General features: G+C 45.0%; 1 protein-coding gene across 2 annotated transcripts in view; it reads left to right on the forward strand.

Annotated features, from left to right (window-relative positions):
- Window positions 1-305: 305 nt before the first annotated feature.
- Window positions 306-16,341, forward strand: part of LOC142596516 (zinc finger protein 462-like) — a 78,594-nt gene continuing 62,558 nt past the window's right edge. The window contains exons 1-4 of one of the 2 annotated variants that reach the window (XM_075725660.1): window positions 306-525; window positions 1,020-6,481; window positions 7,999-8,163; window positions 9,536-9,639. In XM_075725660.1, coding sequence (XP_075581775.1) covers window positions 306-525; window positions 1,020-6,481; window positions 7,999-8,163; window positions 9,536-9,639 — 5,951 coding nt within the window. The remainder of the gene's footprint in view (window positions 526-1,019; window positions 6,482-7,998; window positions 8,164-9,535; window positions 9,640-16,341) is intronic. The other variant, XM_075725661.1, reaches the window with a different exon arrangement.

Genomic DNA, 16,341 nt, shown 5'->3' on the forward strand with positions numbered 1-16,341 from the left:
GCAACCTGCAAGCTACCTAGATAGGGCTTTCTTTGAATCAAAATTGCCTTGATGCCTTTTAAATGTTGAGGTTTAGGCTGCAATAATTATGGAATTTCTGGAAATCATTGTCATGTGATAGGAAGCTTGGTGTTAATATATTTTCAGAATTCGCTGAATGGCATTTCTGTAAAAACAAAACAAAAAAACCTCCCAAAACCAACCAACCAGAGAAAACCAAACCAAAACAACCCCCTGCCTCTTTCCTTCTCCTTTCCTTGTTTTTTTTTGCAGAATTTTCTAATGCAAAAGATCATTCCTGAACCATGGAGGTGCTGCAGTGCGATGGCTGTGATTTCCGAGCTCCATCCTATGAAGACCTAAAAGCTCACATTCAGGATGTTCATACTGCTTTTCTGCAGCCAACAGATGTCTCTGAGGAAAACCCTAGCCAACCAAGGTCTGGCTCCATGAATGCTAGCAACCAGACTGAGATTGAATTTTCTTCTGTAAAGGATGAATTTACAATTGCAGATGAAATAGCAGGTAAACCTCAACCCTAAGCCCCTATCTCACATGTGACTTATTTCAGTGCATTTTAATTGGTATGTTTCAGTGTGATTTTTAAAAATTGTTATCTTTATCACTATGGCAGTGAAGTGAATGTTTAGTTACAGACATATTTTTTCTGTAAATGCAAATGTGTGGATTTGTCATCTTGCTGTTTTTCACATGCTTCTTCATATTGCTTCTTTTCCTTGCTTTACACCACCATGAGCTCTAGAAGAGTTTTGAACTTTATTAGTTTACCTTTTTATTTCAAGAAGCTTATTTTGGAAATTGTCTATCCCAAATTATGTACCATCTGTTAGTTTTCTGACCATTCTCGTATGCACAGGTCTAATCATAAATAAGTGAGGGAATCCTGGTGTGATTAATGTGTTCAGGATGTGTGTGTATTCATATGCATACAGGGTAGATGGGGGGGAAACTGTATAATTTTACTTATTTACATATTTACTTTTTAATTCTTATTTTAGGGCAAAATACAACAACTCAGATGGGAACTGGAAGTTATTATAGCCAGAGCCAAAGTTTTTATGGTCAACATATGGCTCCAAATCCTAATCCAACCAACAAGTTTTTCCAGTGCAAATTCTGTGTGCGTTACTTCCGATCTAAAAACCTCCTCATAGAGCACACTCGCAAGGTTCATGGAGCACAAGTTGGGGGGAGCTCAGTAGGGTCACACACTGCTGGATCCTTAAATTACAGCATCACGATGCATGAGGGGTTTGGTAAAGTTTTCTCTTGCCAGTTCTGCACCTACAAATCACCAAGGCGTGCAAGGATTATTAAGCATCAGAAAATGTATCACAAAAACAATCTGAAGGAGAGTTTAACTCCTACTGCTACCTCTGCTGTATCTGAATTGACATCTGCCTCTGCGCCAGTGCAGGAGCCCTGCAAGGAATTGCCTGCAGAGGTGGTAGAACGGAGCATTTTGGAGTCCATGGTCAAGCCTCTAACAAAGTCCAGAGGCAACTTTTGCTGTGAATGGTGCAGTTACCAGACACCTCGAAGGGAGCGCTGGTGTGACCATATGATGAAGAAGCACCGCAGCATGGTAAAAATACTGTCAAGTTTGAGGCAGGAACAAGACAGAACCAGTGTGCCTGATGTGCAGAGTAAGAGTGCCCAGAATGCCTCCCCAAACTCTAATTATATCTCTATGAATATGACAGGACATGGTATGTTGAATGCTGATGTCTCAAACTTCAGAAGCTCTACGGGCAATTCCCTTATCAGGCCCAACTCTTCTATATCCTCTAAGTTTTCTTCTGTGTCTTATCCTCAAATGAAGTCTAAATTACCTCACAACTCGGGCATAGTTAATTTGTCTGATAGATCCCGCTATGGAGTTGCTGACATGACAAATTCTTCTGCTGACTTGGAAACAAACAGTATGCTAAATGACTCCAGCTCAGATGAAGAGCTAAATGAAGTGGACAGTGAGAATGGCTTGAACTCTGTGGACCACCAGACTTCAGGAATATCTGCAGAGCAGCTGATGGGATCTGATGGCAACAAGCTGTTGGAAACAAAAGGGATTCCCTTTAGAAGATACATGAACAGGTTCCAATGTCCTTTTTGCCCTTTCCTCACAATGCACCGCCGAAGCATCTCCCGTCACATTGAGAATATTCACCTGTCTGGGAAGACAGCTGTATACAAATGCGATGAATGCCCTTTCACCTGTAAGAGTTCGTTAAAGCTTGGAGCTCATAGGCAATGTCATGCAGGTACAACATCAGACTGGGACACTGTGAATTCTCAGAGTGAAAACATTGTCTCCTCTTTGAATGACAACACAGTTTCTTATGAAAGTGGAAATATAAACGGAAGGAAGTCAGCTGGGATGACAGAAACAGTACAGCAACAGCAGCAGTTGCCTCAACACCATTCACAGCATCCTTATAAGTGCACAATGTGTAACTATTCTACCACTACTTTGAAAGGCCTCAGAGTTCATCAGCAGCACAAGCACTCATTTTGTGACAACTTACCAAAATATGATGGACTGCCATCCAACATGCCACAAGAGAGCGAGGCAGATGGTCTCACCTCTGTCAGCACAGTGAAGAAAAGCCAGACCTCAATTCTTGGTCTCTCGTCTAAAAATAACTTTGTTGCTAAGGTCGCTCGGAAGGTGTCAAATGACTGCCCTTTGGATCTCTCACCAGTGAAGAAAAGAACTAGAATTGATGAAATAGCAAGCAACCTGCAGAGCAAAATAAACCAAAACAAACAGCAAGAAGATGCTGTGGTTAATGTAGACGATGATGAGGAAGAGGAGGAAGACAACGAGGTGGAGATAGAAGTGGAATTAGACAGAGAAGAAGAACAAACAGAACCAATGGTGGAGGTTTCTAGTTCTTATGCACCCCAGCAAATGTGGGGGAGAGAGACTAATGATTCCCAGAAGGACGCAAACTTCAGAAACATGCATCATGATTATAATTCCACCAATGGAGCAGAGATTGAGCTCACTTTATCTGAAGATGAGGAAGATTATTTTTCTTCCATTAACATGAAAGACCAACAGAGCCCTAATGCCTCTGTTCTGGAAAGCCAGCCAAATATGTATGGCCCTGATCAGAACAACGAAAATGTGGAGATTAACAATTCTGGCAGGCTTTACTATTGTAAACACTGTGATTTTAGCAACAAATCTGCCAGGAGCGTTAGCACCCACTACCAACGGATGCACCCCTACATAAAATTCAGCTTTAGGTATATCTTGGATCCCAATGATCACAGTGCAGTATACAGATGCCTTGAGTGTTATATTGACTATACAAACTTTGAAGACCTGCAGCAACACTATGGAGAGCATCACCCTGAAGCTATGAATGTATTGAACTTCGATCACTCTGATCTGATCTACCGCTGTCGCTTCTGTTCTTACACTAGTCCAAATGTTAGAAGCCTGATGCCGCATTACCAAAGAATGCATCCAACAGTGAAAATTAACAATGCAATGATATTTTCAAGCTATGTTGTTGAGCAGCAAGAGGGGTTAAACACAGAGCCTCAGACACTGAGAGAGATCTTGAATTCTGCTCCAAAAACTATGGCAACCTCCACCCCTGTGGCTCATGGGACTACTGTGCCAGCAAGTTTTAACAAAAGTGCCACAAAGAGTTTTAGTCCTGAATGTGAAAATCAGAAAGCACCTTCAGTCAATTCTGTGGTTGTTTATGACTGTGATGTGTGCTCATTTGCAAGCCCTAACATGCATTCAGTTCTGGTGCATTACCAGAAAAAACACCCCGAAGAAAAAGCATCGTATTTCAGAATTCAGAAGACCATGCATATAGCTTCTGTTGACAGGGCCTCTGCCCTGGCTCAAATGTCTTTTGAGATGGGGGTGTCTGTCTCCTCAAAACTGTCCAACTTGGCTTCTCAACCTCCACCTCCCCCACCACTGCCCCCAGACCTTGCTCCTGAACTCTATTATTGCAAACACTGTTCATACAGCAACCGTTCAGTTGTGGGAGTGCTTGTCCACTACCAGAAAAGGCATCCGGAAATAAAAGTCACTGCCAAGTACATCAGGCAGGCACCCCCTACTGCGGCAATGATGAAGGCTGGTGAGCTGCCACCTGGGATTCAGAAACTGCCAGTGTCAGTGCAGCAATTGAGCCGGGGCAGTTCCGAGAGCTCTGTGAATCCCCTTGAGAACGAAATGTTCTTCTGCCAGCACTGCGATTATGGAAACCGGACCGTGAAAGGTGTGCTCATTCATTATCAAAAGAAGCATCGTGATTTCAAAGCCAACGCAGATGTGATTAGGCAACATACAGCCACCATTAGAAGCCTTTGTGATCATAACCAGAAGAAATCATCTGGCAGCATGCCTGCTCACACCTCCAACACTGAACAGGACAAGACAAAGCTGAGAGCCCTCAAATGCAGGCAGTGTAGCTACACATCACCTTACTTCTATGCGTTGAGGAAGCATATTAAGAAAGACCACCCGAATCTGAAGGCCACGGTCACGTCCATTCTAAGATGGGCATTTTTGGATGGCTTGATAGAAGCTGGTTATCACTGTGAATGGTGCATTTATTCACATACGGAACCAAGTGGTTTGCTTGTGCATTACCAAAGGAGACATCCTGAACATTATGTTGACTATACATATATGGCAACTAAACTCTGGGCAGGTCCGGATCCTTCCCCTCCTACCCTAGTGATGCCAACAGAGGCAAAGACCTATAAATGCAGAGACTGCATTTTTGAAGCATCTTCCATTTGGGATATTACTAATCACTACCAGGCTTTTCACCCTTGGGCTATGAATGGAGACGAATCTGTATTGTTAGACATCATTAAGGAGAAAGATGCTGCTGAGAAAATTGGCACACAACTTGATGAAGTTAGGGCCAGGATTAATTCTGAAAACCAGGTAACATCACAGATGGACCAAGATGTGGAGGACCCCGGCCTTTCCCAGGAAAAAACTATTCAGCTGACTTCTGCAAACCCTGCCATTTCCTCCTCTCCATATCAGTGTACAGTTTGCCAGTCTGAGTACAATAATTTGCATGGCCTCCTGACACATTATGGCAAAAAGCATCCTGGCATGAAAGTGAAAGCTGCTGACTTTGCACAGGACATAGACATTAACCCAGGGGCTGTGTACAAGTGCAGACATTGCCCATACATTAACACACGCATTCATGGTGTCCTCACACATTACCAGAAACGGCACCCATCAGTAAAGGTCACTGCTGAAGACTTTGTGCATGATGTGGAACAGTCGAATGACATTGCCCAGAATGACATAGAAGAGACCAGTAGGATTTTCAAGCAAGGCTATGGTGCCTACCGGTGCAAACTATGCCCTTACACCCATGGCACACTAGAGAAGCTCAAAATTCACTATGAGAAATACCATAATCAGCCTGAATTTGATGTTTTTGCTCAGTCACCGCCAAAGGTGTCTGCCTCAGTGGAGCCAGACATGGTAACTGAAATCAAGGCCCCCCCAGAAATTGCTGATGATGGTGTTGGAGAAATCTCTACCTCAGCACCTCATTTTTCCAGTTCTCACTTAGTGTCTCACACAGTGTTCCGGTGTCAGCTCTGCAAATACTTCTGTTCTACCCGGAAGGGGATAGCCAGGCATTACCGCATCAAACACAATAATGTTCGGGCACAACCAGAAGGCAAGAACAACCTCTTCAAGTGTGCTTTGTGTTCCTACACCAACCCTATCCGCAAAGGGCTTGCAGCACACTACCAGAAAAGGCATGACATTGATGCTTACTACACTCATTGTTTAGCAGCCTCCAGGACAGTAAGCAACAAACCCAATAAAGTGATCATTCCATCTCCTCCCAAAGATGACACTCCTCAGTTAAGTGAGGAGCTGAGGAGGGCTGTGGAAAAGAAGAAATGCTCGCTTTGTTCCTTTCAATCTTTTAGCAAAAAAGGTATTGTGTCCCACTACATGAAGCGTCACCCCGGTGTTTTTCCTAAGAAGCAGCATGCGAGCAAGCTGGGGGGTTACTTCTCTGCCGTGTATGCTGATGAACGTGAAAAGTCAACTCCAGCTGAGGAAAGGAATGACTTTGAAAATCCTGAGGTGGAAAGCGAGGCTCAGGAAACTGAGTGGCTTCCCTTCGGATGCATAAAATGTTTCAAGCTATCCTTCAGCACAGCAGAGCTGCTGTGCATGCATTACGCTGACCACCACAGCAAGGATTTGAAGAGAGACTTTACCATACTGGGAAGTGGCACCCGCTCTCATAATGCTGTCTACCAATGCAAGCACTGTGATACTAAATTGCATAGCATGGCAGAGCTGACCTCACACTTGAATAATCACAATGAGGAATTCCAGAAGCGTGCCAAACGTCAGGAGAGGAGGAAACAGCTTTTGAGCAAGCAGAAATATGCAGATGGTGCTTTTACAGATTTCAAACAAGAGAGGGTAAGGATCTGTGTGTCTGGTCTCTTTCTTTGCTTCCTCTCCCCAGGGAGAAAAACAAACCAAAAGCTCTTCTTCTGTACCCCAAGAGGCTCCTTATTACTAATACCCGCTTGCATGTTCTCTTTGACAGCCAAATGAATGCAGGTTAATGAGTGACTCAGCGTGTCAATGGGCTCTATAAGTTGGTTACATATTCTGCTTTAATTTCCTTCATTCTTCACCTATTCCTAGGCTCCATGGGAAACTGCTCCTTCCAACTGTTTCCTTCAGGATTTTCCCTATCTTTCTTCCTTATGGATGGCTATCTGTAGCTGACAGTTATTTATTCTTCTATTGCAAGCCTGCTGTTTGCTTTCTCATAGATTCTTTCGCAAATGTCCCATTCTACTGCTCATCAATATACCTTGAAATAACACACCAATTTCCTTCTCAAGCTTATCTATTTCAGTACATTTTCTGATAAAGAACCTGATGTTTATGTGCATCTATCCAATAACTTCAAGCTTTGGGCAAGCGTTCCTGTGAACAGAAAACCAAATTCTGCTACTCTTTTCTGTACCCTTCTCCCCATCTGCAGTAACCCTACTTGCTGTAGAAAAGCATACAATTGGGTGGGGGGAACCATGAAAGAGCATGGTTTCGTCTTGTAAGTTAAAACTGAACGGTCTTTTATGGGACTACTATTATGCAGAAACTCAAGATTTTTCCTGTGCACATGTCCTGTCCACCTATTTTGAGGGCTTTAATAGAAGTCAGCGCAAATTGAGGTTGAAGTTTTGCACAATAGCATGTTGTAGTGGGTTGACCTTGGCTGGCTGCCAGGTGCCCACCAAGCCACTCTATCACTCCCTCTCCTCAGCAGGATGGGGGGAAAGAAAATAAGATGGAAAAGAACTTGTGGGTCAAGATAAAGGCAGTTTAATAAAAGCAAAAGCAAAGGCTGCATGCGGAAGCAAAGGAAAACAAAATATTTATTCTCTACTTCCCATCAGCAGGCGACGTCCAGCCACTTGCTGGGAAGTAGGGCCTCAGTACACGTAGAGGTTGCTTCAGAACACAAACACCTTAATAACGAATGCCCCCCCTCCCCCCTCTTAGCTTTTATTTCTGAGCAGATGTCATATGGTATGGAATATCCCTTTGGTCAATTTGGGTCAGCTGTCCTGGCTCTGTCCCCTCCCAACCTCTTGCCCACCCCCAGCCTACTGGCCTTTGGGGGTAAGGGGGGGAATGTTGGAGAGACAGCCTTGATGCTGTGGGAGCACTGCTCAGCAGTAGCCCAAACACTGGAGTGTTATCAACACCTTTCCAGCTACCAATACACAGCACAGCGCTATGAGGGCTGCTATGGGGAAAATTAACTCCATTTCAGCCAGGCCCAATACACATGTGTACACTAAATGCAATTTCCCTTAAGGTGCAAAATCTGGTCTGGATATATTCCTAAAAGTGAGATATCAGAAGCATGTTTCAGTATTACATTAGTATAACTGATTAACACTCGTATATTTCAATAGGCTTTTGGACAATTGGAAGATGATTCAAAACTTAAGGAGAGGAAAGTAGTTGGCTACAAATGTAAATTTTGTGTGGAAGTTCATCCAACACTTCGAGCCATCTGTAATCATCTCCGTAAGCATGTCCAGTATGGGAATGTTTCTTCTGTGTCAGCTACAGTAAAGGTGAGAATTCTGTGAACTGACAGCATTTTTTGTTTGCCTAACTGAAAGCCCGTAGAGGGCTCCCATGGAGTCAAGTGGGTTTTGGATTGGATATTCTGAACAGTTAAGCATGACATTCTAATCTAATTCTTAAGGTTTCTGCAGCACATTTTGTTTAAGATGTTTTGGCTTTCTTCTGCTCTTCACCTGGGCACAAAAACTATTTAATTCTCATTTCTTATTTGCCACAAAGGAATTGATATCATGGATGACTGAAAGGCTTGATTTATGAGCAGGAGCTTCTCCCTCAGCTGTTCTGGGCTACTTTTCTGCTTTCTTAGACCCTTAAAGTGTGTGTGTGTGTGTTCTTTTTTTTTTCTCCAACCCATATGCAAAAGTGAAATAGCCAGCTGAGCCAGGGGTCCAATTCAAGTGGTTAATTGTAAATGTGTTGCTGTTTCCTCCCTATGCAAGTGGACACCACCTAGAATGTCTCTGAGGACAGGCTGTGCTCCACAGCCAGCTTTACAGGATATCAGCAGGGGGAGTTCAGGTGCGGTAAGGTTGCAAGAACTGGTTATGCAGTTCTCCTCCTTTTCTTGCTGCAGTGAGTACTCGGCAAAATCTCATTCTGCAGTCCTCGGAATGTGACCTAAAGCATGCCTATTTCATGACATCAACTGTGTGCTGTGTAAAGTAGCCAAGTCCTTCAGAGTCTAAACGGTTCTACCTAAGAACTTTCATTATCCTTCCACTGACCTTCCTTTAGCTTATCCAATACTACTGACAGAATGGGATGCTTCCCTTCTATCAAATGATTCCTGCTCTTTCCTTGCTTCTCAAGTAAAGTTTATGTGGGTTCAATAGCATCTTTTGAGCAAGTAGATACTAAACAGCAGGGAACAAAAACTAAAATCCAAGACCCAAAAAAACATGATGTAAATTTACTTTTCAGTTTTAATGTTGCTGCAAATGCATGCTATGCTAATTAACACTTAGGAAAAGGACCAAGAGATGGGTTGTTTGCTTTTTAATGTATATACAGATATATATAATTAAAGACTAGGAGCTCTTTATACAGAAAGTCATTAGTGTAGTATGGTAGGGATACGTTTAGAAAGTGAATGCAGTGGGAAACGTAGATATTAAAATTAATACATAGGAGAGACTGAGGGGCAGAAGGGAGAGAGAATTGATGGCTTTGGGGGGGGTATGTGTTTTTTAGCAGGAAGCTGAAGAGTCTTCAAGCACAACTTTGGAGGGTTTTGAGGGAGCCAAAGACCCTGGCACTGTGGAATTTACAGAAGCTGAATCTGGAGCATCCTTGGAAGATGAAACCAGGCCTGGGGGCTACCACTGCAGCCAGTGTGACCGGGTTTTGATGTCTATGCAGGGTCTGCGATCTCATGAGAGGAGTCACTTGGCTCTGGCCATGTTTACCCGGGAAGACAAGTACAGCTGCCAGTATTGCTCCTTTGTCTCTGCTTTCAGGCACAAGTAAGTTATGGTTTGTTTTCAACAGAAGCACAGACTAGCATTTTTTGTTTTTTATGTTGGTTGACATTGAAGGAGAGCACACACTATTTGATTTCAAGCCACGTTTTTATCTTTCTCAGGCTTTAGGTATTTTCTGTGCCCCCAAATTTTTTGCCATTGCCCGTGACTATAAAAAGTCCCATTATTATATCTCCTGGAATTCAAGTTCTCTTTTTGTTGTGTGTAGGGGAAATGCACACGAAGCAAAAGATACTCACCACTTATGCAGTCCTGTCAAATGCATGCAATTAAAAAAGCCGTAAAGAGGGAAAGAGTATTTTTCACTAGCCTTCCATGTAACTACCTTATTTTTAAATAGTACTGTGACTCTTATTTAATTGAGAGAGATTTCATTTTGAGTGTTGAACAGTTATCACAAACCAATCTTAAAGGTTTGGTTTTTTTTTTTCTTGTTATGCAATTTCAGTCTATTGTCATGGTTTAGCCCCAGCCAGCAACTAAGCACCATGCAGCCGCTCGCTCACTCCCCCTGCCCCAGTGGGATGGGGGAGAGAATCGGAAGAGTAAGAGTGAGAAACACTGCTGGGCTGAGATAAGAACAGTTTAATAATTGAAACAAAATAAAGTACAATAGTAGTAGTAATAATAACAATAATAATAATATCCAAAGCAAGTGATGCACAATGCAATTGCTCACCACCCACCGACCGATACCCAGCCAGTTCCCAAGCAGCGATCGCTGCCCCCTGGCCAACCCCCCCCCCCCGATTATATACTGAGCATAGAATCGTTTAGGTTGGAAAAGACCTTTAAGATCATCCAGTCCAACCATTAACCTACACTACCAAGTCCACACTAAACCAATCAAGGGTAGACTAGACTAAACCATGTCCCAAAGTGCCACATCTACCCATTTTTTGAACACTTCCAGGGATGGGGACTCCACCACCTCTCTGGGCAGCCTGTTCCAATGCTTGACCACCCTTTCCGTAAAGAAATTTTTCCTAATTTCCAACCTAAACCTCCCCTGGCACAGCTTGAGCCCATTTCCTCTCGTCCTATCGCTAACTACATGGGAGAAGAGACTAACACCCACCTCACTACAACCTCCTTTCAGATAGTTGTAGAGAGCAATAAGGTCACCCCTCAGCCTCCTCTTCTCCAGGCTGAACAACCCCAGTTCCCTCAGCTGATCCTCATAAGGCCTGTGCTCTAGACCCTTCACCAGCCTTGTTGCCCTTCTCTGAACACGCTCCGGCACCTCAATGTCTTTCTTGTACTAAGGGGCCCAAAACTGGACACAGTATTTGAGGTGCGGCCTCACCAGCGCCGAGTACAGGGGAACAATCACCTCCCTGCTCCTGCTGGCCACACTATTCTTGATACAAGCCAGGATGCTGTTGGCCACCTGGGCACACTGCTGGCTCATGTTCAGCCGGCTGTCGACCAACACCCCGAGGTCCTTTTCAGCCAGGCAGCTTTCCAGCCACTCTTCCCCAAACCTGGAGAGTTGCATAGGGTTGTTGTGACCGAAGTGCAGGACCTGGCACTTGGCCTTGTTGAACCTCATACAGTTGGCCTCGGCCCATCGGTCCAGCCTGTCCAGGTCTCTCTGCAGAGCCTTTCTACCCCCAAGCACATCAACACTCCCACCCAACTTGGTGTCATCTGCAAACTTACTGAGGGTGCACTCAATCCCCTCATCCAGATCATCGATAAAGATATTAAACAAGACTGGCCCCAAAACAGAGCCCTGGGGAACACCGCTCGTGACCGGCTGCCAACTGGACTTAACTCCATTCACCACTACTCTCTGGGCTCGGCCACCTAACCAGTTTTTTACCCAGCGAAGACTACGCCCGTCCAAGCCATGAGCTGCCAGCTTCCCAAGGAGAATATTATGGGAGACGGTGTCAAAAGCTTTGCTAAAGTCCAGGTAAATGACATCCACAGCTTTTCCATCATCTACCAGGCGGGTCACCAGGTTGTAAAAGGAGATCAGGTTAGTCAAGCAGGACCTGCCTTTCATGAACCCATGCTGGCTGGGCCTGATCCCCTGGTTGACCTGCACATGCCTCTTGAGTTCACTCAATAGGAACCGCTGCATAATCTTTCCCGGCACCGAGGTCAGGCTGACAGGCCTGTAGTTCCCCGGGTCCTCCTTCCGGCCCTTCTTGTAGATGGGCGCCACATTGGCAAGCCTCCAGTCATCAGGGACCTCCCCTGTCAACAAGGACTGCTGATAGGTGATGGAGGGTGGCTTGGTGAGCTCCTCCGCCAGCTCCCTCAATACTCTCGGGTGGATCCCATCTGGCCCCATAGACTTGTGAGCATCCAGGTGGCATAGCAGGTTGTTAACTGCTTCCTCCTGGATTATGGGGGCTCCATTCTGGTCCCCGTCCCTATCCTCTAGCTTGGGGGCCTGAGTACCCTGGGGATGACTGGTCTGGCTGTTAAACACAGAAGCAAAGGCGGCGTTAAGTACCACAGCCTTTTCCTTGTCCTCGGTGACAATGTTTCCCTCCACATACAGCAAGGGATGGAGATCCTCCTTGGCTCTCCTTTTATTGCTGATGTACTTCTAAAAGCATTTTTTATTATCTTTTACAGCATTGGCCAGATTGAGTTCTAGCTGAGCTTTTGCTTTTCTAATTTCCTCCCTGCAGGACCTAATAAGATCCCTGTACTCCTCCTGAGTTGCCTGTCCCTTCTTCCAAAGGTGGTAGACTCTCCTTTTTTCCCTGAGTCCCCGTCATATGACGTCATATGGTATGGAATAGTCCTTTGGGCAGTTTGGATCAACTATTCTGGCTGTGCCCCCTCCCATCTTCTTGTGCACCTGGCAGAGCATGGGAAGCTGAAAAGTCCTTGACTAGCATAAGCAGTACTTAGCAACAACTAAAACATCAGTGTGTTATCAATATTCTTCTCATCTTAAATCCAAAACACAGCACTGTGCCTGCTACTAGGAGGAAAATTAACTCTATCCCAGCCGAAACCAGGACAGTATGAACATGGTCTTCACATCAGTGGTATACTTGAAATGAGTTGAGGAAATCACCCCTTATCTGATGTGACCCATGAAAAATGCATGGTCGTAATAATCAAGGTCCTCATGAGTTATATCTTTGTCTACAGCTAGGAAGCTGTTGTGGTTTAGCCCCAGCCAGCAACTAAGCACTACACAGCCGCTCGCTCACTCACCCTACCCCCATGGGATGGGGGAGAGAATCGGAGGAGTAAGAGTGAGAAACACTCCTGGGTTGAGATAAGAACAGTTTAATAATTGAAATAAAGTAACATAATAATAATGATAATAGTAACGATATAATAATAATATACAAAGCAAGTGATGCACAATGCAATTGCTCACCACCCGCCGACCAATACCCAGACAGTTCCCGAGCAGCGATCGCTGCTCCCCAACCAACCCCCCCAGTTTCTATACTGAGCATGACATCATATGGTATGGAATAGCCCTTTGGTCAGTTTGGATCAACTATCCTGACTGTGCCCCCTCCCAGTTTCTTGTGCACCTGGCAGAGCATGGGAACCTGAAAAGTCCTTGACTAGCATAAGCAGTGCTTAGCAACAACTAAAAACATCAGTGTGTTATCAATATTCTTCTCCTACTAAATCCAAACCACAGCACTGTGCCTGCTACTAGGAAGAAAATTAACTCTATCCCAGCCGAAACCAGGACAGAATCTTTAGCATTCTTTTAATCATATTTATTCATGGCTTGCCACAAAGAAATGAGGTTTATTGGGTTTTGGTTTTTTTGTTTTTGTTTTTTTTTTTTAACTGGCATCCTAGACTGACAAACACATGTACATGTTTTCTGTAGCTTCTCGGGGGGGAACTGTCCCATCCCCCCCTTCCCGTGTCCATCCCCCTTCCCCCCAAAGGAGAGATATCCAGGTGCTCGTTTAACATAGTCATTGATAGCACTGTCAGTGACACCCTTAAATTGAGTTAAGTTGTCACTCTTCTGTAATTAAAAGCATGTGGGAAAGAAAGCATGATATAAGAAATATTTAAACCCTTGTGTTAGAAAAGCAGCATTTCTGTCAGTATCACAGCATGGTTCCTATGTGGATGAGCAGCAGGGGAGAATAGTCTAAGGGCTGGGCAGGCCCAGCCCCTCATCTGCAACCAGATGCAGAACTATACAACCTATTCTGTAGCTGCAGATCTGCTGGGCCCCATCCTCAGTGAGAAGCCTCAGACATTCCCTGTAGACCCAGACATAAAATAGAATAGAATAGAACAGGATAGAATAGAATAGACTATTTCAGTTGGAAGGGACCTACAACACTCATCTAGTCCAACTGCCTGACCACTTCAGGGCTGACCAAAAGTTAAAGCATATTATTAGTGGCATTATCTATATGCCTTTTAAAAACTGACAGGCATCAACCACCTCTCTAGGAAGCCTGTTCCAGTGTTTGACCACCCTCTCCGTAAAGAAAAGCTTCCTAACGTCCAGTCTGAACCTCCCCTGGCACAGCCTTGAACCATTCCCCCACGTCCTGGCACTGGACCCCAGGGAGAAGAGCTCAGCACCTCCCTCTCCACTTCCCCTCCTCAGGAAGCTGGAGAGAGCAATGAGGTCGCCCCTCAGCCTCCTTTTCTCCACTCTAGACAAGCCCAGAGTCCTCAGCCACTCCTCATAGGACATGCCTTCCAGCCCTGTCACCAGCTCTGTTGCCCTCCTCTGGATGCATTCAAGGACCTTCACATCCTTCTTAAGTTGTGGGGCCCAGAACTGCACGCAGTATTCAAGATGAAGCCACACCAATGCTGAATACAGTGGGATAATCACCTCTTTTGACTGGCTGGTTATGCTGTGTTTAATGCACCCCCAGGATGCAGTTTGCCCTCTTGGCTGCCAGGGCACACTGCTGACTCCTGTTGAGCCTGCTGTTGACCAGCACCCCCAGATCCCTTTCTGCAGGGCTGCTCTCCAGCCACTCGTCTCCCAGTTTTATACTTGTGCCCAGCGTTACTCGATCCTAGGTGCAGAATCTGGCATTTGGACATGTTAAATTTCATGCCATTAATGATTTCCCAATCCTCCAATCTATCCAGATCCCTCTGCAAGGCCTCTTCTCCCTTGAGAGAGTCAACAGCACCTCCCAGTTTGGTATCATCAGTAAACTTGCTAATGATGCATTCAACTCCCGCATCCAGAACATTGACAAAAATATTGAACAGGACTGGCCCTAGAATTGAGCCCTGAGGAACATCGCTGGTGACCGGTCACCAGCCAGATGCAGCCCCATTCACTACAACCCTTTGAGCCCTGCCCTTCAGCCAGTTCTTCACCCAGCGCTCCGTGAACCTGCTCATCTCACAGCTGGACAACTTGTCCAGAAGGATGCTGTGAGGGACAGTATCAAAAGCCTTACCAAAATCCGGGAAAACTATATCCACCGCCTTCCCTTCATCCACTAGGCAGGTGACCTTATCATAGAAAGATATCAAATTAGTTAAGGAGGACTTTCCCTTCGTGAACCCATGTTGACTGTGCCTGATGCATATTCCTTTAAATGCCTTTCAGTAGTACCCAGTATGATCTTCTCCATAATTTTTCCAGGAACTGAGGTTAGAGTATCAGGTCTGTAGTTCCCTGGGTCTTCCCTCACGCCCTTCTTGTAAATTGGAATAACATTGGCTAGCTTCCAGTCAGTGGGGACCTCCCCAGACTCCCAAGACCTTTGGTAGCTGATCGAGAGGGCTCCTGCAGTAACATCCACTAGCTCCTTCAGTACCCTGGGATGAATCCCATCAGGCCCCATGGACTTGTGACCATTCAGCTGATACAGCTGGTTCCTTACAACTTCAGTGTCCACAAATGGAAAGTCACTGTTCTCGCACTCATAGTCCTCCAACTCAGGGGACTGGGCAGACCAAGGTCTATCAATATTACTAAAGACTGAGGCAAAAAAAGCATTGAATGCCTCCACTTTTTCTTCATCCCTATTAGTCAGATGACCATCTTCAACAAGTATTGGTCCAATGTTTTCCTTAGACCTCCTCTTGCTATTATTGTACTTAAAAAAGCCCTTCTTGTTATCTGAAACAACACTGGCCAGTTTCATCTCTAATTGAGCTTTGGCCTTTTGTGTCTTCTCCTTGCATACATGAACTGTGACTCTATAATCTTCCTGCGAAGCCTGACCTTGCTTCCAGAGACCATACCATTTCTTTTTCCTCTTGAGCGCCACGAGGAGTTCCCTCTTCAGCCAAGCTGGTCTTCTGCCCCGCTTTCTTGACTTTCAACACAGTGGAATTGCCTGCTGCTGTGCTTCTAAAAGTTGGTTCTTAAAAACTGACCAGCCCTTGTGGATTCCTAAGCCCTCAAAAGCAGATCCCCAGGGTACTCTGCTAAATAGCTCCCTGAATAGATTAAAGCTTGCTCTCCTGAAGTCCAGGGTAGCAACTCTGCTGACCTTTATTCTCATTACACTGAAAATCTTAAACTCAGCCATTTCATGATCACTGTGGCCAAGACAGCCACCTACTATCACATCTCCCATGAGTCCTTCTCCATTCAGAAATAACAAGTCTAGGAAGGCACATTTCCTAGTTGGCTCACTGAGTACTTGTGACAAGAAGTTATCATCTTCCACAAACTTCAGGAATTTCCCAGACCTGCTCGTCACAGCAGTATGATATTCCCAGGTGATGTCTGGGAAG

Source organism: Pelecanus crispus, chromosome W, assembly GCF_030463565.1.
Source record: "Pelecanus crispus isolate bPelCri1 chromosome W, bPelCri1.pri, whole genome shotgun sequence".
Classification (NCBI taxonomy): domain Eukaryota; kingdom Metazoa; phylum Chordata; class Aves; order Pelecaniformes; family Pelecanidae; genus Pelecanus; species Pelecanus crispus.